At 38.5% G+C, this 27,555-nt stretch overlaps 1 protein-coding gene across 1 annotated transcript in view; it reads right to left on the reverse strand.

Annotated features, from left to right (window-relative positions):
* Positions 1-27,555, reverse strand: part of GNS (glucosamine (N-acetyl)-6-sulfatase) — a 39,587-nt gene that overhangs the window by 10,071 nt on the left and 1,961 nt on the right. The window contains exons 2-10 of the mRNA XM_033117080.1: positions 23,757-23,816; positions 20,018-20,224; positions 18,216-18,281; positions 17,678-17,776; positions 15,950-16,117; positions 14,229-14,311; positions 12,921-13,039; positions 11,064-11,167; positions 3,272-3,373 (exon numbers count right to left, since the gene is read on the reverse strand). Coding sequence (XP_032972971.1) covers positions 3,272-3,373; positions 11,064-11,167; positions 12,921-13,039; positions 14,229-14,311; positions 15,950-16,117; positions 17,678-17,776; positions 18,216-18,281; positions 20,018-20,224; positions 23,757-23,816 — 1,008 coding nt within the window. The remainder of the gene's footprint in view (positions 1-3,271; positions 3,374-11,063; positions 11,168-12,920; positions 13,040-14,228; positions 14,312-15,949; positions 16,118-17,677; positions 17,777-18,215; positions 18,282-20,017; positions 20,225-23,756; positions 23,817-27,555) is intronic.

Below are 27,555 nucleotides of genomic sequence, written 5' to 3' on the forward strand. Positions count from 1 at the left end.
AGGTCAGGATTTTCTTCTTGCACGGGCAGTTTCTTAAGTAACTTTAATTCAAAATAATCAATGTGCCACTGTGGGATATCTTGGGGCGGCTTGCCCATGCCCTGACAGTATGCAGTATAAGACTTGTAGAGAGAAAGCTAAAAGATACAACTTTTCAATTCCAACCAAAAGCCCAACATGATTTTTCAGGTAATCTGAAAAGCTGTTTTTAAAGTTTATATAAAAGAGGTAGCTAGGATCCTCATAAGAACAATGAGAGAGGGGTGTCTATACAGAGATTTAATTATACAGCTTTATAACAAGATGAGATACTGGTACAGAGATAGATCTATGGAATGGAAAAGACAATTGAATATTTATAGAGAAAAAATTGAAATTGGATCCCTGACTCATACCGTACAAGAAAATCAATGGTAGATATATTGAGGACTTGACTGTAAGCAAAAACTTTTAGAAGATAATTTGGAGAATTGTTTTCTGACCTCAAGGTTCAGAAGCATTTTTGTAAACAAGACACAAAGAACACTAACCATAAAAGAGACGATTTATATATTCAACTCCTGTGTTCTCATATCTTAGCATAAGGAAAAGACAAGTCACAAATAGGAAGAATATGATGGTCAAAAGAGGCATTTCACAGGGAAGAAACACAAAAGGCATAAATAAAACATGATTCACTGATCAAAAACCCAGTTAGAAATGGGCAAAGAATCTGAACAGACATTTCTTCAAAGATATACAAATAAGCACACGCTAAGATGTTCAACATCATTAGTCACTAGGGAAATGCAAATCAAAACCGCAATGAGATGCCACTTCATATCCCCTATAATTAAAAGGTAACAGCAAGTGTTGGCAAGGATGTGGAGAAACTGGAACCCCAGTATACCGCTGGTGGGAATATATAAAATGGTGTAGTTGCTTTAGAAACTATATAGCAGTTCCTCAAAAGGTTAAACATAAAGTCACCACCTAACCCAGTAATTCTATTCCTAGGTATGTATCCAGGACAACAGAAAACATCTGTCCACCAAAAACTTATACACAAATGTTCATAGCAGCATTAATAACAGCCAAAAAGGGCGAACAACCCAAATGTCTATCAAGTGACAAATGAATATATAAATGTGGTATATCCGTAAAATGGAATAGTGTTCAGCAACAAAAAGGAATGAAGTACCGATGTACATGTTACAATGTGGGTGACTCTTGAAAACATTATGCTCAGTGAAAGAAGCCAGTCACAAGAGGCCACATATCGTATGATTCTATTTATACGAAATGTCCACAACAGACAAATCTAGAGACAGAAGGTAGATTAGTGCTGAGAGAGGGGGCAATGGGAGAGTGACTGCTAATGTTTTGGGGGTGATGAAAATGTTCTAAAATTAGATTAAGGTGTGGTTACACAACCCTGAGTATACAAAAACTAGTGAATTACAAACTTTACATTAGTGAAATGATTTAAATTAGTGTAAACTTTAAATTAGTGAAATTAAACTAATAAGTGATTAAGCTATTAAAAAATTCATCTCATAAAGAAAGAAATGCACAGTAGGACCAAATATAATTTTGGCCATTTTCACCCATTAGATTTAAGTTGTCTGCCAGCCTCATACAGAGCAAAGGGAATTCACAGGCATTGCTGGTGAGAATATAAACTGATGACCATTTTGTAAACTAACTCGGTATTATTTGTAGAAATGAATGCGTGCACTTCCTATAACCTGGGTATACACACACACACACACACACACACACACACACACACACACACACACACACACACACATTCACTGCGAGACATGTGTAAGAATGCTAGAGCAGCACTGTTCCTAAAACAAAATGAGAACACAAATGCCACGCTGACAAGAACACAGGTAGTGAGTTGTGATGCATTTGTACAATGGCATATTAAGCATCTGTGACCAACATGGATCAATTTGGAAACAATGTTGCATTGAAAAAAGTCCCAGATGGCATCCAGTAGGATGTCATTTTTTAGAGTGCAAAGCAAGATCAAAGTTGTTTAGGGATATGTACATGATAATGACTGAAAAATAAAAGCCAGAGAATGATAAGCATGAAATTCAGGCAAGTGGTCAGTCCCATGGGGCAGTGCGGGGCAGGAAGGGGAGGGGCACACAGGAAGGGGCACCAGTACGCGGGTATCTGAGTTCTTAAATTGGAAGATGGACTCATGGGTGTTTCTTATGTTTCATAACTAATGTGAATTACTTGGGTTCTCTTGTATGAATCATAGACTCCCTAATATTAATAAACTGTAATAGATTCAGACAAATCAGTGAGTAAGATCCCTTTAGTACCGATACTTCCAAACTTCTCTATGCTTAAACGTACTCAAATACATTTTTAATGGAGAAGAGATGCCGCTGCAAAACCTTTTTCTCCCCATAGTGTGTACCAGGCATTTTCCTACGTCAGTGTATACAGATCTGTATCACTGAATGTTGGTTTAATATTCTATTGTTTAATTGAGCAACAATTTAACCAATTCCCTATTGGATATTTAGGTTTTCCATTTTCTTCTATTAATGCTACATGTACATTTTTTATAATGAGCTCTCTGCAGTGCCACGCACATAGTGGGTACTCAGATACTTCTTGAGTGAATATTGTTTTCTTAGAATAAATTCCCAGATGGAACTGCTTGATGTGTGTGTTCTGAAGTGATATGCCTTGTCAAAGTAGCCTCCTGACAGCATATACTGATTATACTTTTAGGAACGGAGTCCAAGCAGTTTCCATTTTCTCAAGACTTCTGCAAATACTGGGTATTAATCTTTTTAACCTTTGCCAGTTCTGCAGGCGATAAAGGCCTCGTTCAGTTAAGCATTTCTTTGATCAGTACTCATGCAATCTTTGCACTTACTCTGGCCATTTTTAATTCCTCTGTGAGTTGAAAAGTTACTTCTTTTGCCCATTTTTCTACTGGGATATTAATCGTTGCTAAGAACTCATCTATTAGAGGATTTATTACCCTTTTTCACATATGTAGCAAATATTTGCCCAGTTTGTCACCTGTCTTAACTCTGTGATGATTTTTTGCGGGGGAGAGGGGATGAAAGGAGGATAATAGAACTCTGTTCATATGTGGTTCAATCTTTTTTAAAAGAAAACTCCTTTCCACCCCAGATAAGAGAAAAATTCTATTCTCTGCTCCCCAAATTTAATCGTTTTAAGATTTAAATTCTTATACAACCTGGAATTTATTTCAGTGTTGGCTCAGGCCTGAGAGCCTTATACTCACCAAAATGGGCAGTAAAGACATCCCATCCATCTGCGTCTTATTCAGGTCATAGCCAGCAATGTCCAGAATCGTGGGGCCCAAGTCAATGTTGGACACGAGCATCTGTGAGAAAGAGAAAAAGATAAGCAATCTACAAAAGTTGGTTCCCTGTTCCTTTTTGATCTGTGCTCTTCCCCTCACCCCACCCGCGAGACAAACAGCATTTACTATTATCTTTTGCACAGCCCACACTTAGGTCTTACTAATTTATATATTCAAATATAACTATAACAATTAAAAAAACAAAAGAATACAACATTTGTAATATATGCCCCTGGGATATTCTCCCCACACTCTTATTGATCAAAACATTTTTTTTTTTAAACTCCTTTGGGATTGCCTGCAGTCTGCTATGAATCATGGAAAAAATGTTGGTCTAATTATTTTATACCAAGTGTTTTCCAACTTGATTATTCTTATTCAAGAATAATCTGACTTCAAGTGGGCTGACATTTTTTGAATGCCTCAAAGGTTGAATGCTTACTACCAAGGAGATTAGCCCTTTCCATAGTTTTTCAAAGGAACAACATTGCTAAAAAACAAATGTTTGCAGAAGGCTTTGAAGTCTGCAGAAAACTTATTCCAACAGTGCATCAATAAAAGTTTCCTTAAAGAGCACAAAACTTAGAAATTTTAAACAGACATTCTAGAAATTAAAGATAACTGTCTTGCATTTATACCTTGCCTTATTTCCTTGGTTTATTAGACTATTTTCCTTCTGTATGCAATGCCTCTTCAGGACCTAAACCAGCACACAGTCAAACAGAAACATAATAGGACCACAGACGCATATGTAACTTAAAATTATCTCGTGACCACTTTAAAGGAAAAAGGAAAAGGGGAAATCCATTGTATATATGTAACCTGATATATAAACATATTACTATTTCAACATGTAGGCAATACAAAAAACTTACTGAGATTTTTACTTTTCTATTTTTAAACGAAGTCTTTGAAATCTGGTATTTTACAACTACAACACATCTCGATGTGGACTATCTCATACCGTGTTTCCCTGAAAATAAGACCTAGCTGGACAATCAGCTTTAATGCGTCTTTTGGAGCAAAAATTAATATAAGACCCGGTCTTATTTTACTATAATTTAAGACTGGGACGATATGATATATGATATGATATAATATTGGGTCTTAAATTAATTTTTGCTCCAAAAGACGCATTAGAGCGCATGGTCCAGCTAGGTTGTAGTTTTGGGGAAACACAGTGTATGTTTTGGCTCAACAGCAACATGTGGCCAGTGGCTATTGGAGTAGAACGTGCAGGCCTACACACAACTTAAGCGTACACCTAGAAGTCACTTTGGTCATAGGTGAGGGAAAACTTCAGAGCGGTGAAGACAACCCACCGGGGAAACAAGCGGGACTAATGTTTACCGAGCAGCTACTCTGCACCAGTTCTTAGCATTTATCCTCATTCAATCCTCACCACAATCCTATGATGCAGTATTTCCCCCATTTTACAGATGAGGAAATGAAAGAGGTAAACTGAAACAAAATCAACAGCTTGTAACTGGAAAAGCTAGTCTTTACTCAAAGGAAATGACAGCCTTCAAAACTGTTAAGAAAACGTGGATCATTTTAGGAGAGGCCAAATGTGGATTAAAAAAAAAAAAAAAAGCCCCACGGCCAGAAAACATCTTCAGATCTTCCTGGTAGCTAGGAAGGCAGAGTGATACACATATCGTGGCTCTCAATTAGTGTAACTCGGCAGCTGTCAGAAATGACCACTCAGTGACAGGCAGCTCCGGGGAAAGGCAATCCATATGTTACTGAGGAAACATCCCCCCCCCAATGTCTCTAGGGATTATATGAGAGCCGGGTTAGATACCTTGCCTAGTTCCAAGCCCCCAGGCAAGCTGAGCAGCTTGGTGGGTATGAATACCGAAGAGATCATGTTGGGAAAGAAGAGACAAGCAGAAATATGACCTCCAGAATCAGATCAAGGCAACAAGACCCTGACATGTGACTAACAGAGCTTCATGATGTCCAGAACGTGAACAAAATGAAGCCAAGTCCACAGGTATTACTAACATATCAAGGCAGTTTTATAAGAAAAGAAAAAGAGTAAATACTAACATAATAAAGCCCAGAGAGATATAAAATGTCGATTGCCAGTCTCACCAGGAATTAAGAGCCGTCAGCTGCATGATGGATGGGAGGCTCTCCTGAATAGTGGTTTGCTCTCTGGGGAGAAAGGTCTGCAAGTTCTGGTATAAATCAAGAGGCACTAAGATTCTGCACAAGTACCATAAACACCATCCCAGGACTCTTTCTTCCCAGATAGCTACATGATCACACCTTCCGCAAGCAATGGACAAATTCTCTTGCCTTCTAGGGTACTGACTAAGAAGTAGAATCTCAAAATTAGCATACTACATCAGGAGATGGGAGACTTCAAGTGGATACTGAGTATGAAGTATTCAACAGAGAATTACACCTATCTCTGGTTTTTATACAACCAAACATTAGAATAGATACTATAGGTCCATCACCATAATGACCTCTAGAAACATTACCATTTAAGTTTCTAAAGTGGTACAGACACTCCTTGACTTAACGATGCGCTTACATCCTATCCTGATAAACCCCTCGTAAGTTGAAAATATCAAACGTTGGAAATGCGTTTAATGGGCCTAACCTACCACGCATCACAGCCCAGCCTAGATGGTTTCTATTGACTGTGTGTCGCTTCTGCACCATCATGAAGTCGAAAAATGGTTAAGCCAGAACATTGTCAGAACATGATACCGCTTTTATCACTAACCATAAACTCAAAGATTCACCTATGGATTGGAACCGAAAAAGCTTTGACAAGACCAAAACTAGGTTAGTTCGTAAGTCATAGCCTCACAGTTGGTTTAGGAATGTTCTTGGGATTTAAACATATTGACGTTCTGATCAAATGAAAGCTCCTAGAAAACTCTGGGGCATGAAATCAAGGGATATTATGCGTTGAACCTGCTTATTTCTCCCCCCACCCCCGGAAGAAAAACAGTCCTGCAGAATTACTGAAAAGAACAAGAGGGATCTCAGGAGGATACATCAGGTTTCCAAACAGACTTTGAAGCCCTCATGTTAAAGAATTCATGTAAGGCTATCAAAGAAAAGACACAAAGCACATCAGAGAGCACCAGATCCACTTAGCGGAAAGCACTGGAACTGCGTAAGAAAGCAGAGAGCCACCGCATCTTGGGCTGCTTCATCTAGATTTGCTCCTCAGCCCCAGCTTCTCGAACGGGAAGAAGCAGGGCACCCCCGAGTCACACCTGAGAATCTGTATTTAACACCCTCCCAACTTCATACAGGCAAACCGATGCTTATTTTGTTCCAAGTCTGAAAGCGAATAATGTGATCGTCTGTCTCCTCTGGATCATGCTGTGCCGTTTTAGTTTTCCTACTAACTTTTTCCTTTCTTAAAGCCCTTCTGAAGAACTTCTACCACCAAATCTAAAGCTAGATTAATTTCTAGCCAGAGGAGAAAACCTCGACAGCCAATCTTTGGCAAGCACACATCCCACCTGCCCCTGTGCTCTCCCGAACAGCCGACACAAAGTTAAATCCACTGGTCAAATGTGCCCTGTTTTTGCCATCAGGCTGTTGACAGCTCAGCTCATTATGCTCAACTCATAACCCTGTGCCACTCATGGGGAACTGGCACTGAGACAACTGTGCTGCCAACAGATGATGAATCACCCCCAGCTCTGACATTCTTTGTGCTAGATGAAAGCCAGGGCTTTTCATACTTCTCAAACTACATCTGTCAGCACAGCAGTGTAAAAAAGTCATGGATTCTGAGAACACACATAATTCATTTTCAGTCCTGTTTCTGCCACGTAACTCTGTGACCTTGGTACTATCCATTCAACGAACGTGGCTGTCCCCAGTGCATGTTCAGGGCCGGGTACTCTAAATTTAGACAGCACCTCTCTTCTCAGAGCTCCTACAGCAAAACAGACAAACTCAGTGGGGAGTGATCAGTATGAGGCAAACAGGGAACATGGGAAGGGCACCCACCCCGGGTAGGGGAGGGGTCTGCAGTGACTTCCCAGAGGTGACCTCGAAGACGAAGCTCTAGAGGACAATTAACATAGCCTGCTGAAAGGGGCATCAGATAGCATTCCAGACAGAAGGAACAGTCGGTCACAGACAGGTAAGGAGGTGAGACAGGTGTCTCACTTAGGAAATGAAGGTAGTTTGGTACAAATGCCACCTTCCATCCCTTGAATAAGCCAAGCTCATTCTCACGTTTGTGCCATCACATTTACTGTTCTGCTCAGAACACCCGCCCACAGATCTCTATGACTAAATTCTTAACACCCAGGTCTCTGCTCAAATGCCTGAGGCTTTCACTGACAATTGTAGCGAAAGTATCTGTCTCTCCCTGACACAGTGGGTTAAGAACTGATCTTCCCGGAATGCTCACTGCTATGTAGCCAAGGCTCCTGGCATATTGTGCCGGAGCAAGTATATTTAATGAATACTTGTTGTTTGAGCTACAGTGTAATGGTTAAGTGTATAGACTCTGGAGCCAGACTGACCAAGTTCAAATACAGGGCTCTGATACTTTTCAGCTACACGATCTTGGGCAAAACATTTAATTTCTGTACTTCATTCTGTATCTGTTTCCTCACATGTAAAATGGAGCTAATAGTATCTATATCTGATAAGGCTGTGAAGGTTAAATGAGTTGATATAGGTAATACATTTAGCAGTTGTCACATACAAAGCATTCAATAAACATTAATTATTGCTGGAATGGCTTCCTAGGAACCAGGCTTCACTTAAGATTGCTTACAGAAGGTGAAGTTTCTAATTTTAACATTTACATATCACTGTTAACTTGATTACAAAAAGGGCCAGTTTGTCCCACTGGTATCTGGCTGACACACACACTGCACTGTTCTCACTCAGCCTCCTTCCTCTCTGGTTAGAAGTGGCCCTGGCAGCCCTGAGCCTCAGAAATGCACACAGCTGCTGGCAGTCTCCTCAATCAGCTTCCAGCACCAAGATCAATAAACTGCTTTTAAGATGCAGTGGTCTTCCAAACTTGCCTATCTCCTTTGCAGGGAGAAGCCCGTTTAGAGGGTACTGAATTTGTAGTGGAAAGTGATTGACTTTAGGAATGCAGGTATTAAGAGAAAAAAAAAAAGAGAGAGAGAGAAAAAGAACACTCAAAGGCAATTATAAAGGCCATTGAATCTTTCTGAGAAAATTTTAACAGAATTCCATCAAGAGTATTGTAAAAGAACATAAGCGAATGGCAGAAATTTAAACAAAGTAAACATTAAATCCCAAAATTAAACTAACCCACAGTGACATCATACTCAATGATGAAAAGCTGAAAGCTTTTTCTCTAAGATCAGAAACAAGACAAGGATACCCACTCACACAACTTTTTTTTCAATATGGTATTGAAGTCCTAGCCGCAACCAAACAAGAAATGAAAGGCATCCAAATTGAAAAGGAAGTAGTAAAACTATCGCTATTTGTTGATGACATGATACTCTATATAGAAAAGTCTAAAGATTCCACCAAAAAACTATTAGAACTAATGAATTAATTCAGTAAAGTTGCAGATACAAAATTAATATTCAGAAATCTGTTGTGTTTTTATACACTAATAATGAACTATCAGAAAGAGAAATTAAGAAAACAATCTCATTTACAATTGTATCACAAAGAATAAAATATCTAGGAATAAATTTGACCACAGAGGTAAAAGACTTGTACTCTGAAAACTATAAGACATTGATGAAAGAAATTAAAGATGACATAAATAAATGGAAGGATATACCATTCTCATGGATTGAAAGAATATCATTACAATGTCCATATCACCCAAAGCAATGTACAGATTCAGTGCAATCCCTATCAAAATACCAATGGCATTTTTCACTGAACTAGAACGAATAATCCTAAAATTTGCATGGAACCACAAAAGACCCCGAATAGCCAAAGCAATCTGGAGAAAGAAGAATAGAGTTGGAGGTGTCATGCTACCTGATATCGAACTATACTACAAGGTTATTGTAATCAAAACAGTTTGGCACTGGCACAAATACAGACATATAGATCAATGGAACAGAATAGAGGGCCCAGAAATAAACCCACACTCATGGCCAATTAGTGTATGACAATGGAGGCAAGACTATACAATGAGGTAAAGACAGTTTCTTCAGTAAGTGATGCTGGGAAAACTGAACAGAAACATGCAAAACTAGACCATTTTCTTACACCATATAAAAAAATAAACTCAAAATGGATTGAAATCTTGTATCTAAGATCTAAAACCATAAAACTCCTCAAGAGAATATAGACAATAAACTCTCTGACACTGATTTTAGCTTTATCTTTTTGGATACGTGTCCTAGGCAAATGGCAACAAAAGCAAAAAATAAACAAATGGGACTACATCAAACTAAAAAGCTTTTTCACACAGTGAAGGAAACCATCAACAAAACAAAAAGGCAACCTTCTGAGTGGGAAAAAAAACTTGCAAATGATATAGCTGATAAAGGGTTATCATCCAAAATATATAAAGAACTCATAGAACTCAGCATCAAAAAAACAAACAATCCAATTAAAAAAGGGCAGAGGACCTGAATAGACATTTCTCCAAAGAGGACATACAGATGAGTAACAGACACATGTAAAGATGCTCAACATAACTAATCCTCAGGGACATACAAATTACAAATTAAAACTACAGTGAGATATCACTTCATATTTTTTAGAAAGGCTATTATCAGTAAATCAACAAACAAGTGTTGGCGAGGATGTGGAGAAAAGAGAACCTTCATACACTGCTGGTGAGATAGTAAACTGGAGCAGCCACTATGGAAAACAGTATGGAGGTTCCTCAAAAAATTAAAAATAGAGCTACCATGTGACCCAGGAATCCCACTTCTGGGTATTTATCCAAAGAAATCCAAAACACTAATTCAGGAAGATATATGCACCTGTATATTCACTGCAGCATTATTTATCATAGCCTAGATATGGAAGCAACCTAAGTGTCCACTGATACATGAATAAAGAAGAGGTGGTACATACATACAATGGAATATTACTCAGCCATAAAAAAAAAAAAGAATTGCAACAACATGGATGGACCTACAGGGCATTAGGATAAGTGAAATAAATCAAAGACAAATATTGTGTGATTTCAGTTATATATGGAATCTAAAAAACAAAATAAATGAACAAAAAAACCAAAGCAGAAACAAATTCATAAATATGGAGAACCAACTGATGGTAAAGGGAGGGGCAAAAAAGGTGAAGGGGATTAAGAAATACAAACTGCCACTTGCAAACTTGGTCACCAGGATATAAACTATAGCAAGGAACATAGTCAGTAAGACCGTAACTATGTACAGTGTCAGAGGGGTACTAGACGTATTGTGGTGATCACTTCATAAGGTTCATAAATGGCTAATCACTATGTTGCACATCTGAAACTAATACATATTATATGTCAACTATAATTTAAAATAAAGACAAACGAAAGCTATTCGTTTTTATATGATACACATACACAGAAGAAGGGGTACAGTTAATAGGGGGTAGCCAGGAATTTTTAAAAGTCACTGTTTCCAAGGCTTCTAAATGACTTACATGATCTTATGCCAATCAGCCTTCATCCTATGGAAGAAATGTAATCGGCCTCCTCTTGGGAGGAACAGCCTTCCCAGGCCAGTGCTCACCTATAAACAGTATTATCTTGTCAGGCACCTACCTTGCTTGTCTGATTTGGTTTGATCCCGGGCCCTCGAATCAACAGTGGAACTTTGATATCAAACTCATACAGCTGCCTTTTGTCTATTGGCAAAGAAAACTGTCCTGGAAACAAAATGCATAGGGTGAAGATGGAGCCAAGATGGAAGTGTCACTCAGACGCATTCATTTCATCAACAGTAAAAACAAAACAACTTTGTTCTACTAATTATGGCGTTTTAACAGGAAGCTTAAAAATTTGTTGGGGTGTCTTATTACTAACAAGGCAGGAAACAATGGCTTCATCTTCTTTAAATAAATGCCTAGGTGGACTCCCTGGTCTAAGCACAAATTCAGCAAAAAGAATGAGAGAAAGTACTGAAATACAAATGTATAATTTATGTATGATCTTCAATCTGATCATAATTGAATGAGGTTATTCTAAAAACTGCTAAATAAAGGGACAAAAATATTTATCCAGCCTTTCCCGAATAAACTGCATTTTAAGATAACCAAAAAGTTGATGAGGGGAAGTTCTTCTCTAAGGAATTCCAGCTAATTAATGCAAAAGGAAAGACAGGGTTATGAAGTCAACATTTTGCAATTTCTGAGGGAATAATGGATTTTTAAGCAACAATCACCAATGGAACCTTTAGCCACAGAAGGTTCACAGGATGGGCTCAGGCTGATACCACACACGCCATCAATCAACATCCCGAAAGTGAGGCGACCCGACCCCATGAAGTGATGCAACACGAGGTACACAGCAGCATCACCACGAAAGCATTCTTGCTGAAAACATACATTTCTATTACGCCTCTAGACCTAACCACCAACCTATAGGCAATGCTGAGTATAAATAAACACATTAAGACATCACGAGGCAGCAATGAGCCAAATCCAGAATGTGAGATATTCTAAAGGACAAAAGACCATTTCCCCCCCCCCAATAAATCAGTGGCGAATGACAACTTTAGGACCCATAAAAACTAAGGCCGTGTGTGGACGTCGTCTAGATCACCATACAAAATAAACTAATGAAGATGCCCAATCAAGTATGGATGTGTGGAATCACAATGTCTGGAGTTTCTTCAAAACGTTCTTGCTAAAAAACAAAACAAAACACGGGGAGGTAGGAAAAATTCAAAAGACCGGCCACATGCAGCTGAAAAATTGAAGCTGGATAATGGAGGTTATTTAACTAGTCTCTACCTTGAGTGCCTTAAAATATTCACGAAAATACATTAAATGCCCATTCAATCTGCTCTGATGTAAGCAAGCCTCAGGTTACTTCCACTGAAGTTTATGAAACTTATAGGTGGGGAATGAAGAAAACACTGGAGTATAACTACAGAAGGTTCAAGGAGAAAAGATGACAGTCAAGGACATGGGGCTGACTCATACTGCAGTTTGAAAACCACAAAAAAGAAAACAAGGACACCCCCCACCCCACATACACATCAAAAAAAAACACAATTTCACAAGAAAAGAGTTTTTTTTTACCCAAGACCACCTACTTTTGGTCTTCCTGTGTAAAAGGGCTTCCCCTATTGTCTATGGTCTACTTGTCCTTGAAATCTAGTTCAATTTCTTACCTCCTTCATAAATCCTGCCTCCAATCCATCAAGCTCACGCCCTATTCCTGACTCCTACAATACCATGTAGTTTAGCATGTGATATAGCAAATAATAAAACGTGGTCTCTCCATGTGGGCATGAGTTGGCCCTCCAAACAGAGGGGTCCTTAGGGCAAGGCCCTTCCCCTGACCTCTCCGCTGCTATAAAAGGACTAGAGCTCCCTGCCAGTGCTACTGGATGGGTGAAAAAGGAAAAGCACCTCATCAAGGTCACAGGAACACCTAACCGGCAGTGCCCCTTACCTGTGTGATAGCCATTGTCTGAGGTGTAAAAGATGTAAGTGTTGTTGAGCTCTCCATTGAACTCCAATCTCTTGACCAATTTCTCCACAAGGTCATCAACTGAGAGTAGAGTTTGCCACCTGGATGTGAACAGAGGGTGGCAATGGGACCTCAGAGACAACAGCAGAGGGAAACCCGCAAAACCTCAAAACCACTCTCCCCGAAAGCTCAAATCCCAAATTTACTTTCCTCAGACCACTCACTGCAAACAGACAAATTAGAAAAATTTAGAACATAGCTCATTCCAAATTTAACTATTTCCAAAAAATAAATAAGGCTTTTTATAACCAGTTAACTTTATTTCTTTTTATCACTGTGATGAGAGTAGAGACAATTGGAAGGTTAAAGTTGGCAATTCAGTACTGATTAATACAGATTAATTCAGATAGACTTGTGCCACAACAGTGTTTAATGGTCTAATCTAGGGAGCGGCAAACTATAGCCACGGGCCAAAGCTTGCTTACTGCCTTTTTGTTTCTAAATTGTGGTAAAAAACCACATAACAGAAAATTTGCCATCTTAATTTTTAAGCACACAGGTCAGTAGTATTAAGTATATTCACATAGTGAAACAGATTTGCAGAACTTTTGCAAATCTGAAACTCTGTACCCATTAAATGACAACTCACTGTCTGTTTTTACATACACATAAAGTTTTACTGGAACAGAGCCATGCTCATTCATTCACGTATTGCCTAGAGCTGCTTTTGCGTTCCAATAGCAGAGCTGAGCAGCTGCAACAGACCGTATGGTCTGGAAACCTGCAATTATTTACTATCTGGCCTTTTACAGAAAAAGTTTGCCAACACTTGGTCTAAACTATATACACCTTAAGAGAAAGTAATGGATTTTAAAAAGTTGTCTTAAAAGAATTTCTTGAAAAATCCAATCAGCAGAGGTAAATATTTTGCTCTAGTCTAAGCCTTTGAGTCTTATGCACATATGGGAAGTACAATCTCCAACAAAGCCACCTTTTCTTTAGCTATAGGAAATTTATTTTTAATCAAATGGCTCCAGTTTGCAATATGTTTTAACAAGTCATACAAATGGATTGTTTAATTAGTCCTGGGGCCCAATCCACTTCATACACCTTCATTCAAGGAATCTGTCGGCTCCTGAGGCAGCAGACCCACCATGAAAGAGTCTCTCTCATCAACTTGCAACCCTCCAATTTTGTCTCGAGAATAACTACATGGTACAGTTCCCTGTTCACAGGCTGACGTGGAGGGTCCTCAAAGACCACCCAAACTGAGAAAGTAGCAGCTCTTACCTTTTCCTAAATGCATTATCTAAAAACTGTATTGAAGAATTAGTCATTGGGGTCTTGGCTTGCCTAATTAACCAGTGCTTGTTCTAAAATTTAAAAGAAAAAAAATGTTAACACCAAGTCACTCAAGTCAAATAAACTACCAGAATAAATAATGAAAAGGATCATTTTATACTTTAGTAAAAGGAAACTAACCGGAACTTGTTTAAGCAACTTCAGACTTTCCCTCCTCCCTATTTCCCTCCCATGTTTCCCAAAAAAACTTCCTGTAGGTTATCACTCGTTCTTTAGTCTTCCTACCACCTCCCTAATGGCAAAAGGCCTGGGCTCCTTTAACAGCAGCATTAATAAGCATTAGATTTAGTGAAAGATACTGGGACACTAGTGAGTAAAAGGAGATTAGATTTATAACTGAGTCTATGCTTTGGGTCTACCACCCAAGCTACAAGAGAGTAAATATTAACTTTACTTTCCTATAAGTTTTGCCTAATAACATTTTATTGCCCTCTATTTTCTTCCCCAAGATATTGATCATCCTAAACCGTGGGAAAAAAATCTCATAGCAATTTCCTAAAACTTCAAGTCCAAATCTGGAGGGTTCTTCTCATTTAAATAAAAAAGTCACAGTTTAAAAAAAGAGAATTTCCATGCAGCAGTAATTTTCTCCTTCTTCTCTATTCTTAAAACCCTTAAGCTGCTCTCTCCCAAACTCTGACCCTTAAAGTGTTCTTTAGTTAGTATGTTTGAGAAATGCTATATAGCATATCCTCCCACTGGAAATTCATGTTAGAACATGAATAATTCTGAGAAATCCTGTAGCATCACTAACCTAAAGTTCGTAAGGTTACTTGGTTCACCTGAACTTCTTTCAATATCTTTAGGAACACAATTTGAGATGGCCCTCTAGTTTAAAACTCAGTTCACTCAGCTTTAAAATCATGCTTAACAAGCACATGCTTACAATATTCCAGGCAATACGCTAGATGTTTCTATGTACTTTAATTCTTACAGCAGTTGCATGGGGGATTAGAATCTCCACTTTATATAGAAAAATGGAAGTTATCATCTTGCTCATGGTTGAGTCACTTAGCTAGAAAGTGGTAGTGGTGAATCTAACTCCAAAATTCATTCTTTCCACCGCCTCATAAGCAATTAAGATTTCTGGGTAACAGGCCTGAGGCAGTAGAGGCCTTCTGCATTTGGACCAGTGAACCGCCAGCCCCCTGTGCCAAGGGAAGGAAAAGTAACTGGCATGTGAGACAAATATTCAGGTTGTGGCCCTTAATTATATGTCCTCATTTCTCCATTCAACATCCCTTCCCAGTCATCTCGCACTGCATCACCCCTCTTCTTATGCCTCAGGCCTGATGAAGGCCACCCAGAGGCGGCTGCTGCAGGCCCAGTTCAGGCCCAGGGGACACGTGTCAGGCACTGCCAGGCAGAGGTGAGCCAGCACGGAGGTTATCAGGAGAGCCTGTAGTCAAGAAAGATGGCATCTCTTTGACATTCCCTGTGGACTCTCCAGCTGCTCACTGGCTATGTGGTAGGAACCTTATCTGTACTTCTGAAGCAAGTTTACACCATTTATTGTACCAGAGACAGGTGTAATTACCTTTAAAAGATCTGGAAGGAAAACCAACCACATGGCTCAACGGCTCCCTGACAAGAATATTACATAGTTCACTATATTGAGTATGGCTTAATTCAAGCATTAGGGAAGCTACCGTTCCATGAATGTTGAAGTTCTTGTTCCTTGGTGCAAAGACGTTCTGGAAGGTCTTCTGGTACTGAGGTGCAGCTATCCAAGGTGAATGAGGCGCTGGAGTGGAGATCATCATGAAGAACGGTTCAGAGTTGGACTTGTAATCCAGGAAGTCCAAGGAGACATTGGCCTGACACATACAAAGATTTGTCATCTCCTACCCTACCCAATAGTTGAGGACTTGATACATACATGTTTTCTGGTGAACAGAAGGTACAGGGTCACATTAGCTTTTAACCAATCTTAGCATGCAAACGTGCTGTTGGGACAAATATTTAGCTTTTAGGCAATACTTGCGATAAAAAAATTGAAAAGCACACCATCTTAAGAAAGCAATTAAGATTGTGATGATTTTACACGATCTAAAAAGTGTTATGCCTCCCATAGGAAAGAAATAGTAACTTGGCCAAGTTACATTAATGCAACTTAGAGTACATACATTTGATGCTTTAAAAATATAAAAAGAGTCAATCTAATTCATAACGGGAAAGATGGATTCAGTTATCTTAACCTTACAAAAATATGTAGAGAGTAGGTATCATAAGTTATGCCAGCTAAAGAGGCTAAGCTAAATCAGTAACACTAAATCTAAATAAATCACACCAGGGCTTTAATTTATATGGATTTATATCTTTCATTTGCTTGTCTGCAGATACTATCTGAAAATAGTATCTGCAGATAAGCAGACACATGTAATGTTTTTAACTGTTCTAGTTGATTTAGTATATGTGCTGCCAAAACGAACACTGTTCTAGTTGATTGATATCTTCAGTTATTGAAGATATATGAAAGATATTGACTGTATCCGTTTCCTGTCACCACCCTGCCCACCAATTTCCTTTAGCCTTGTCAGAAACCTGTGGCTTCTCCAACGTGCCAGGACACTCCTGTCTCAGTGCCCTCACACCTTCCGTTCCCTCTGTCTGTGGCACTCTTTCCCCTGATCTGTACAGCTAACTTGCACCTCCTTCAGGAGTTTGCTTAAATGTTACCTAAATAAACCCCCAGCCTGCCTCATTTCTCTAATTGATCACCATCTAGTAAGACAACAAATGAATGTGTAGGTACATACACACATATGTGTAAATAAAACCAGCCACTAAAAAAAGTTACCTCCCACAGAATCAAAGACTTTGCTTCATTTACTGCTGAACACTTGCTATAATGAGTGCTGAAACATTTGGTGAATAAATGCTCTAAGGAGGGCTGTCATTAGAAACACCTTAGACAGAAAGGGAAGTCCCAAATTGACCGAATTTCAGTATTTTTATATATAAACGTATATATATGTATGTTTTATATATACAATGCCTGCGGAACTCCCACATCCCTGCGCCCCCTCCCCCATGATGAAGCTGCCCCCTTGTAGCTTGTGAGTAAAACTGGGGTCAAGAATAGGAACACTTACAAAGTAAAACCTCTTCAAAGTAATATCCATAGTCTTAGAGATTAGTCTTTGGAAATGGATTTGTTGCTGGAATTTCAAAAACATTAGATCTGAGCCTGGCTTATCTACAAAGAAAAATACTCTCAGGAGTTTTTAATCAGTTGGAAATATTCTTTGTCAGTTAGGTCAAGTTATTATTCATTCACATTACCCAACATGAACAAATACAACTAAAGGATTCCTGGGCAGAGTCTTTAATCCAATGTGAGCCAAACCTGCAAGGACAGAGCTTCAGTAACTCACCAAAACATCTGTCAGGTAATCCACACTGTAGTTTTCACCATGTTTCCGTGCCTTCCCATTGATAGACAGGGTATAATTATAGTATTTAGAATTCTTTTCCTATTAAAGAGAGGAAAGTAAAATCTGTTACGAGGTCAGCACACAAAATGAAAGTCAGAAACCATATTAGGCTAACCTATACTCTGTTTAAATAATGATAAGAATGGTAACTACTCAAGTCAATATTGAATTAGATTTTTGACAAGGGTTTTATTAACTACTAACATAGTTTCAATAATATGTCCCCCTTGTTTAAAAAAAAACAAAACAGAAGTGGACCGGGTAGAATAGAAAAATGTTGCTAAACCTTGTGTAATGCAGGAAAAACATCCCCCAACGAAGTGACTCATAACCCAAAAGACCCTTGAAGGAGACAGAGATAAACAACCAATCTTAAAAGCAAACAAGTTATGTCAGTGTCAGAGCTAAATGAGAACGTAAACATACGTTGCTTCTTCAAGACCAGGTATACCTGTCACTGACTTCAACCATCACTCACCAAGGCGTACCAGTAACTCCACCCCAGAGGAATGTGCTCCAGTCCTCCTGCGTCTGGTGCTCCATACTGAAAAGCAAGACACGCAGAGCGTCAGAAGTCCTTCAACACGACCGGACCACAAAGAAACAGGAGACTTTTAGGATCTTTTTAGATCAGTCTGTGAAACATGGTAGCTGCTCACTTTTTCTAAACACATAAACCGGCAAAAAGTAAAGAACACTATAATCTTAGAAACTTCTGAAGCAGGAGTCGGCAAACTATAGCCAGTGGGCCAAATCTAGCCGGCCAACTGTTTTGTATGGCCAGCATGCTAAGAACTTTTTTCCATTACAAAAAGATAAACACCAATTAAAGGGAGACTATTTTGTGACACGTGACAGTCACATACAATTGAAATTTCTGGAATGATAAAGTTTTAATGGAACACAGCCACCTCATTAGTTTGTTTATGTCATGGCTATGGCTGCTTTCATGCTACAATGGCAGAGTCGAATAGCAAAGACATATGGTCTGCAAAGCCTAAACTATTTCCTTCTGGCCCTTTAAAGTCCACATGCCTTAGGCCACAGGGCTCATTTACTGAGCTACTGATGGCATAGACTGAACTGTCCAACTGACTTGTGGTTAACAATAGCGAAAACAATCCAACTATGAGCTTTCAGCCTATAACTTCAGTTGTCCTGCTGATAAAATCTACTTTTGGAGCTCAAATTACCTGATGAGATGAATAAGTGGAGAGACCACAGCATCATCCCATTTTATCTCGACAAGGTTTAATACTGAGTATTTAAGGCAGAATTTAATCCCTGAGAACTAAATCTTTGGTAGTTTAAAGAATTTCTCCTAATTTTGTATACACGTTAGATGATCTTTAATATGCAAAATAGTATCAGTTCTTTTTATGACCCATAGCCTTAACTCAGTAACCTAGTGTCCCCACTTACTTCTCATGATTCTTTTCAAATGGACTCATTTAAACCCACAAGATTGTAAATTCCCCTAATTATTGTGGAGAGAGGGAGAAGAGAAAAAGAAATTTCAGATCAGAGGAATTAAGAACTCTAGCAGCCACAGATAAAGTATAAGAAAATGTACATCTTCTCTTTGTTCTGCATCCCCAGTTTTACTATGAGAGATAACCCCAAACACCCTCAAATATGCTATTTCCTTTAAGATCGAAATCTGACTAAGAGCTAAGGCCAATGTGGTTAACGTGAGGCCAGGAAATCTGGCCATAGCAGGTGACAGTGAGGTATCTCTCCATGAAGGCTCGCACTCCAGCCACTCGGCCATATGCTGTAACTGCCCGAATGGCCAGTGCTCTGTGTGTTTTCTCTTTATCACTGATCTCTCCACATTCTGTTCCCACTTTTCAGATTAGAAAATGGGTTAAGCATTACTTGTTATAATTCAGGAACGATACAAAGAGGAAAAAATTCTTCACTCTGATCCTAATAAAGGGGAAATGGAAACAAAGATACCGTGACAGTCACATGACAAGCAGAATTCTTGAGGAAAAGGGGAAGATGCATCAGACAGCAGCAGTCCTAAGATAGTTTTTAAATAAATACTCCCAAGACCATTTACAAGAAGAATAACTACAGTACCCGAATCATGTAAATACGTTTATGTAAGTAAGTCCTTATTTAACAGGCCGATTAGGAGAAAAAACATACCAAAAACCCTTAAACATGGCTTCATGGATACTAACTAAAAAACAATTAACGTGAATTATATTAATTCACATTTTAAAAGCTGTTATTTATTTTTTTTTAAAGGAATAATCAGACCATTCAACATACCTCATTTAAGTATTTCCCTGCAAAAAAGGTTTGATAACCACACATTGATCTGAGGATTGCTGGGAAAGTATTTGGTTCTTGGATCTTCTGCCAAGACTTACTACTGCAGTTCCCCTCTAAAGTGTTGTTAACAACGTGATGATTATGTGGGTACTTCCCTGTCAGGATACTGGCTCGGCTTGGGCAGCAAAGAGCGCTTGGCACATACTACAAAGGAAACAGAAGCAAAAAGGACAAAGTTACACAAGAAAGATGGATTTCTCATCATTTCTAATGAGAATAAAGAAAGCTGCTCAATACTCTTAACTTCAAATTTCTAGTTTCCCATGGAATAAATTTTCTTTACACACAACACACTTCTGAGCTGCTTTAACTCCCCCAGTGGAGATAGTAAAGCAGATAAAACAAATCAAGAGAACAGATTTCTTTTTCAGGTGGTTTCTTTCTGCAGGATAACATAACAGTTACTCCAATCTCACCTGCCAAAGAAATATTTACAGGCAAGGAGCACAGCGTGGTGGGAGCTAGGTCTTACCCAAAGCTAAAGACTACTACTTGAATGTAATGTAGCTGAGAAGTAGAGGGTCATTTTCAGACTGATCTGTGACTTTATACATTTCCTATATCACCTTCTACATGGGACACAAATTTTTTTTTCTACTCTAATTATGTTTCCATTAGCTACTGTCATTAATAGATTTACCCCATTCTACCCAACAGTATTTGTATAACCCTTAATACACATCGCCACATCCCTTTACAGAAGGGTAGGACTAGTTTATACCTGCACCACCAAGGAAGGAATGCTCACTTGAGCACACCCTTGCCAAAATTACATATCATCCCTTATAAATACTGAGCATTTTTTTGGCCTTTCAAATTGGAGTTGACATGTTTAAACACTGGGGATGATGAACCTCCTCCATAAGCATACCGACCAACTGTGTCTATGTGAGTGGTTTGTTCATGTGCTTTGCACATTTTTTCCTCCCGGGCTGTTGGCCTCTTATTACATAAAATTTGAGTTAAGGAAGGATTCAGTCATGTTACAAATAATTCCCATTTTTTACGTTGGCCCTTTAATTTTGTTAGATGTTTGACTTTTATAATTTTTACATTGGCAATTCTTTTAATTCTTTCTCTTTTTTGTTTCCTGAACTATTTTTTGGCCAATACCACACTGTTTACTGTACTTCCATGTTACAGTTTAGTATCCAGGAGAGCAATTTCTTCCCAATTTTTTTAACCTACTTATTATTCCAGAAAACTCTGGAATCACTTAATTAGGCATAAAAAAATCTTACTGGGGTGCTGATGAAACATTTTATAATCATTTTCTGTCGTCCCACAGAAAATGATGTGTATATCTTCATATTAAGTATTTTTATTATATCACTAAGTTCTGTAACTTTATTTACATAGGTCTTAAATAACCATTACTGGCCACACCAGCTAGTCTTAGTCTGTATTTTCTCGCTATACGAATGGGATCTTTTCTCCCCCCATATTTCTCTAACTGGTTATACGGAAGCAAGTTTTATTTTTTCATTTCTACCTTACTAAATTCTATTCAAATTTTTTCCAACAACTCTCCTATGTTTTCTAGGTAGAAAATCCAAACAAGAAGAAATAATAATTTTGTTTTTTTCCAATAGTTTTACCTCTTAATTTCGTATGACTTATGCCAACAACTAGACAGTTGAGAACAACATTGACAAGTATTATGCCCTTGTTTTGTCCCTAACAGCAGTGACCCAAATCTTTCACCTTAACTATAAGGTGTGCTATTTGTTTGAAGTCTTCATTATTAGGATGTATTCTTCCAACCATTTACGTTTCCCCAAAAATAAGACCTAGCCGGACCATCAGCTCTAATGCGTCTTTTGGAGCAAAAACTAATATAAGACTCGGTTATATTATATTATTATTATAATATAGTGTAGTATACTATACAATACCCAGTAAGACTGGGTCTTATATTAATTTTTGCTCCAAAAGACACATTAGAGCTCATGGTCCGGCTAGGTCTTGTTTTCAGGGAAACACGGTAATAAACTGCCAGGAAAGGATGCTAATTTCAGAGGACTTTCAAGCCTCTATTGAGATGAATATATAATTAGCTTTCTTTCTTTCTGTTTTTTAAATTTTATTGGGGAACAGTGTGTTTCTCCAGGGCCCAGCAGCTCCAAGTCGTTGTCCTTCAGTCTAGTTGTGGAGGGCGCAGCTCAGCTCCAAGTCTAGTCGCTATTTTCAATCTTTAGTTGCAGAGGGTGCAGCCCACCATCCCATGCGGGAACTGAACCAGCAACCCTGTTGTTCAGAGCTCACGCTCTAACCAACTGAGCCATCTGGCCGCCTCCATAATTATCTTTCTTTCAACTACTCATACCATGTTGGTGGACAACGTAACCACCATTATGTAGTACAGTCGGCCCTCTGTATCTGTGGGTTCCATATCCATAGATTAACAACCATGAATTGAAAATATTCGGAAAAAAGGTTACATTGTGGCTAATATGAACTACAGAGTTAAGTCTAGGATATGGCTGCCTCTGTAGTGAACATGTAGAAACTTTTTTTCTTGTCATTATTTCCTAAACAATACAGTGTAACAACTGCTTCCACAGCATTTATACTGTATTAGGTATTATAAGTAACCTGGAGATGATTTAAAGTATACAGGAGGACGTGCATAGGTTACATGCAAATACTGTGCCATTTTATTGAAGAGACTTGAGTGTCCACGGACTTCGTATCTGCGGGGATGGAGGTGGTCCTGGAACCAATCCCTCACAGATACCAAGGGATGACTGTACTTACTGTAAGTAGGGCACCGATGTAAGTGCTTGCTTTACATGTATCAATTCACTTAACCTCACTCACCAAAACCCTGAGATAGGTTTTAGTAGACCCACTGACAAATGTGGAAAAGAAGGGCCAGAAAGGTTAATAACTTGCCCAAGGTCACACAGCTAGAAAAGAGGCAGAGAGCACTCAAAACTAGGCGATCCAGCTTCAGTCAGCGCTCATAAGCATAATACTATGCTGCTGTTAAGTGATTTCCTCATATTAAGCTAGGCTTATCACTGACTTGGGTATGTGCATGGTTCTTGGATTTGGTAGTATTCTCTTTGCATTTGCTTCATATATACATACACCGGGGGTGCCAAATAAAATGTACACACAACTTGTATTCATTTTTTGCTATCGGTATATAGTATTACAATTTTAATAGTTTTCCTTTTCTTAAAATGCGTATACTGTTTCTGGCACCCTCTGTATACGCATACACACATATACACACACATATATACAGTTATTGTTAGTTTTGTTTCGTTGCTATTATCTTTGTCAGGTTTGGCTATCAGGGTTAATGGGGCTTTGTAAAGTGGCCTGCAAGCTTTTACCATGGAACAGTTTACATAGCATGAATGTTATTTGGTTCTTACAACCCATTTGCAAACCTCGAAGAGTCAGGTTTGAAATAAAATTCTCTTGTTCTGAGTTGTAGATCAGACTGGCTTAGAAAATACTTGCAGTTAATCTTCAATTGATACGGAGTAATATTTCAATTAATAGAATTTATATCACATTAAATAAAGACCTTCCTTCAGATCAGGCGTTTAACTAGGGAAAAAAAAGCACACAAATAACACTAGACTACCCCAAAGAGAGTGTTTCTTCTTAGGACATAAACACAACTGAAGTCTGATAAAATTGCATTAGCTTCAAAACTTACAGCACTGGAGAAAGTCATCCCCATCTCTCCGATGAGAGCCTTGGTTTTCTTCAGTGGTGTCTGCAAAATAAGTAATTATCTGTTAAACAATTTCTTCCAATAAACTATATAACACACAGACCAAATCCATGGTTTTTGCATCTTATCTCAATCTTTTATTCCCAACTGATCAGCTCCATCTGACACTAAGAAACAGCCAAGAAAGTGATCCTGGAGATGAAGCAAACAGGTTTTGCTAGTCAGTTCTTTCTTATGCAAAAGTTCAAGGGATTGTAATGTTTGCAGGAAGGTAAAGTTCACAGCTGATGGCATTGTTCTAGCAATGCTGATTTCAACGTAATGAAATTTTGTGCCACTTTCTCATTTATCGCCAGCTGCTTATGAGATAAGGCAGAAAGAACTACCTCCATTAATTCATCTCTAGAAGCAGGATGTGGGAAATCATATAAAAGGGGCTGAACTTTATCATGAAAAAGAGAACTGATTCAAATATCAGACATGCAGTGGTAGAGCCCAGATGCACACTTTTCCACTATCAGTTCACAGCCCTCTACACTAGACAAATCAGCTTAGGTAAGGACTTGAACCAGGTGGCAAACAGCTGTACATACAACCCTGTCAAGCAAAAGACTAGTCAGAAATTACTTTGTTATATCCTCGCTTTTTCTCCTTTGTTTAAAATCCAAGGCCATGACAAATATAGGGAACAATTAATATCAAATCCTAGAGTGAGGACAAAAGCATGAAGATGTTCATTTACATACAAATAAAAGGAACATTAATAATCTTTATTCAGATGCCAGACAGCAAGAAAGAACCACTGAAGAGGCTCATTTTAGTTGTATTGAGTGTTTGTGATGGTTATCAAGTACCTGTGAAATCTAAGACCACACTGAATGAAGCTTTAAGTGTATTTTGTTGTATAATAATCCTTAAAGATAATCCAAATATATACCGTGTTTCCCGAAAATAAGACCTAGCTGGACAATCAGCTCTAATGCGTCTTTTGGAGCAAAAATTAATATAAGACCCGGTCTTATTTTACTACAAGACTGGGTATAATATAATACCAGGTATAATATAATATAATATGATATGATATGATATGATATGATATAATAAATATAATACCGAGTATAATAAAATATAAATACTAGGTCTTATATTAATTTTTGCTCCAAAAGACGCATTAGAGCTGATTGTCAGGCTAGGTCTTATTTTTGGGGAAACACGGTATTTATATTAACAAGAGCCTCATTTACAGTAATTTAGATGACTTTACCCCATTGTTTTATTTAGATCACAGAAAACCTAAGGAACCCATAAGCTCAAAAGGACAAGAATTCTAACTTACGAAGAGCTTTGATAAATTTCATGAGTAGGTCCGTAACAGGTTCCCAGGAAATGCTAGAGATACATTAGGTCTTTGCTTCAGAAGCAATATGACCAGCCATGACCTCCCACAAAACATCACTGGCTGCTATCCACAGGTAAAGAACAGTGGGCTGAATAAAACTTTGGTTGAAGAATCTGAGTTACAGTGAAGACAGGGAGGGGAAGTGAGGGAAAGGACCACGTGAGTTGATTGTAAGAGACTTAATCTTTAAATGGTGGGGTAAATATGCAAAACTCCTGAAGAGTACCTAATTTACAGAAGACTATACTTGCAATTATAACACATTTGTTAAACACTTAATTTGTGCCACGCACTGATCTAGGCAATGGTGGACAAAAGAAGGTCTTTGACATGATGATCCTTGTCCTCTTTGGACTTAAACAACTAACAGGTTAAATACAATCATTTTGAGCAGCGAGAATCGCTACGAATGGAATAAACCAGGACAATATGGTGGGAGAAAAGGGGGAAATGACTTTAAAAAGGTGGTCAGGAATGGTCTCTTTCAAGTCACTTCAGTACTGAGAGTCACATGATGAGGAGTCAGCCATGCAAAGGTCCAGCAGAAGATGCTTAGAGGCTGAGTGAGTAACAAGTACAAAGGCTGCCAGAGAAGGGAAGAGGCACGTGTGAGGGGCAGAAAGGCAGCCAGTGCGGCAGAAGCAGTGCAGTAATAAAGGGGAAAGTCGGATAAGACAAGGTCAGTGGGTTAGGCGGAAACCAGAGGATGACGCAGGACTGCACAGGAAGCTAGATTTTTAGTGTAAGAAATTTATATTAAGAACCATAATCTCTAGACTGCTAATAGTACAAGTGATAACCATAATCTGTGCTTAATCAAACAAGTCCCAAACAAGAAACCACACTGTACTGAAAATGTGTACATGGGTCCACACTAATCTGAATGCTAACGTGGATCCTTAAGATCTAAGCAAAAATGGTGGCTGGCGAGGTTAAGGCCATACAACATTCTTTAAGAAGCAGCCAATCTTATACTTATATAGGGGTAAATACGTTACTATTCAAAGCCAAATTCCTTCCATAAAAATCCTAAGGAGTCATTTATTATACTTTCCTGGATCTCATGTATAGCTGCTCTGAAAAAAAGTTTTGACAATTCTGATAATTCTATAGTTAACTTTTCTTTTAACAATGGAAAATCATTTTGCTTTAAACAAAGTAAAGACATGATGTATTTATTCATCCCCTACATTTCAGTATGGTTTCTTCCCTGACTTCCTTAAAATGTTGACCACATGTCACTTTTTCTGGAATGAACGATTTTAAAAAGAGCAACCTGTGCTTCTGTGAAGAACTGTGTGTCTGTCTGTCCATCACACCATAATGACATTCAAGTAAAATCAAGAAATAGATAGGAACAGTGTCATGAGCAAAAAAAATGAAAAACGGAATATCACAGATGATATCTACAACAAATATACTGAAATGTTACAGACTAAAAACATAAAAGACTGTTTCAAAGAGGAAAGATTCCACATTAAACCACAATCATACAAATGCTATAATCCTTTCACCTGAGTTAGTCTGGGGGATGGACTACTGCTTATTTTGCCAACTACGGCAGCAATTAATCATGTTTTGGGGGTGGGGGTCAGAGACCTCCCTCTTTCCACAAAAATGAAGATAATATATGCAAAACATTACATGTAAATTAAGGAGTTCCATGACCCCACTGGTGCCCCTGAATGTCCCCTGGAGACTTCTGATCTATAAGTAACTATGCTCAGGTGGGTACGTGGAATGACACCTGGTAAGTCAGTATGATCAGTCTTCTCGAATGGGAGAAAAAGAGCCTGGGGTTCTGAGACCATAAGACACCAGTCTTTGGCCCTCATTAGCTCGCTGAACCTTGGCCAAGTCTTTAAAGCCCTCTAAATTTTTACTTTTCTCTTATTTAAGACAAGGACAATACCTACAGCAGAGGACTCTGTGATCACGGAAGCACACGTATAAAACACCTCACACTCTGGTTCCAAGTAGAATCTCAAATACTGTTATTGTCTTAGCATTTCCCCTTCAAGTCAGCTGACAACTAGTCATAGAATATTCTCAAAAAGGCTACGAGCGAGTTGGGAGCACTGAATTTGACGTATTCCCTCCATTCAACGTGAGCTCTCTAGTAAAAACAACTATAAAAAAGACTGTTATGGTCTAAGAAGCAAATAGGATTAACATGCTAAGGGGAAGAGACCTCAAATATGTATACACAGACCACACCTGGAGTCTACAAGAACTGAAGAAACTGAATTCTGAACACCACACCTTCTATTTAAGTGATGAATTCTGTTTTCAACAGAGATGTGAAAGCTTTACCTTTTAATTACGCTTGTGTCACTAAACAATTATTAATTTTTGATAGAGCTTGCTTTTCTGGGTAAAATA

The sequence above is a fragment of the Rhinolophus ferrumequinum genome, chromosome 10, assembly GCF_004115265.2.
Source record: "Rhinolophus ferrumequinum isolate MPI-CBG mRhiFer1 chromosome 10, mRhiFer1_v1.p, whole genome shotgun sequence".
Lineage (NCBI taxonomy): Eukaryota > Metazoa > Chordata > Mammalia > Chiroptera > Rhinolophidae > Rhinolophus > Rhinolophus ferrumequinum.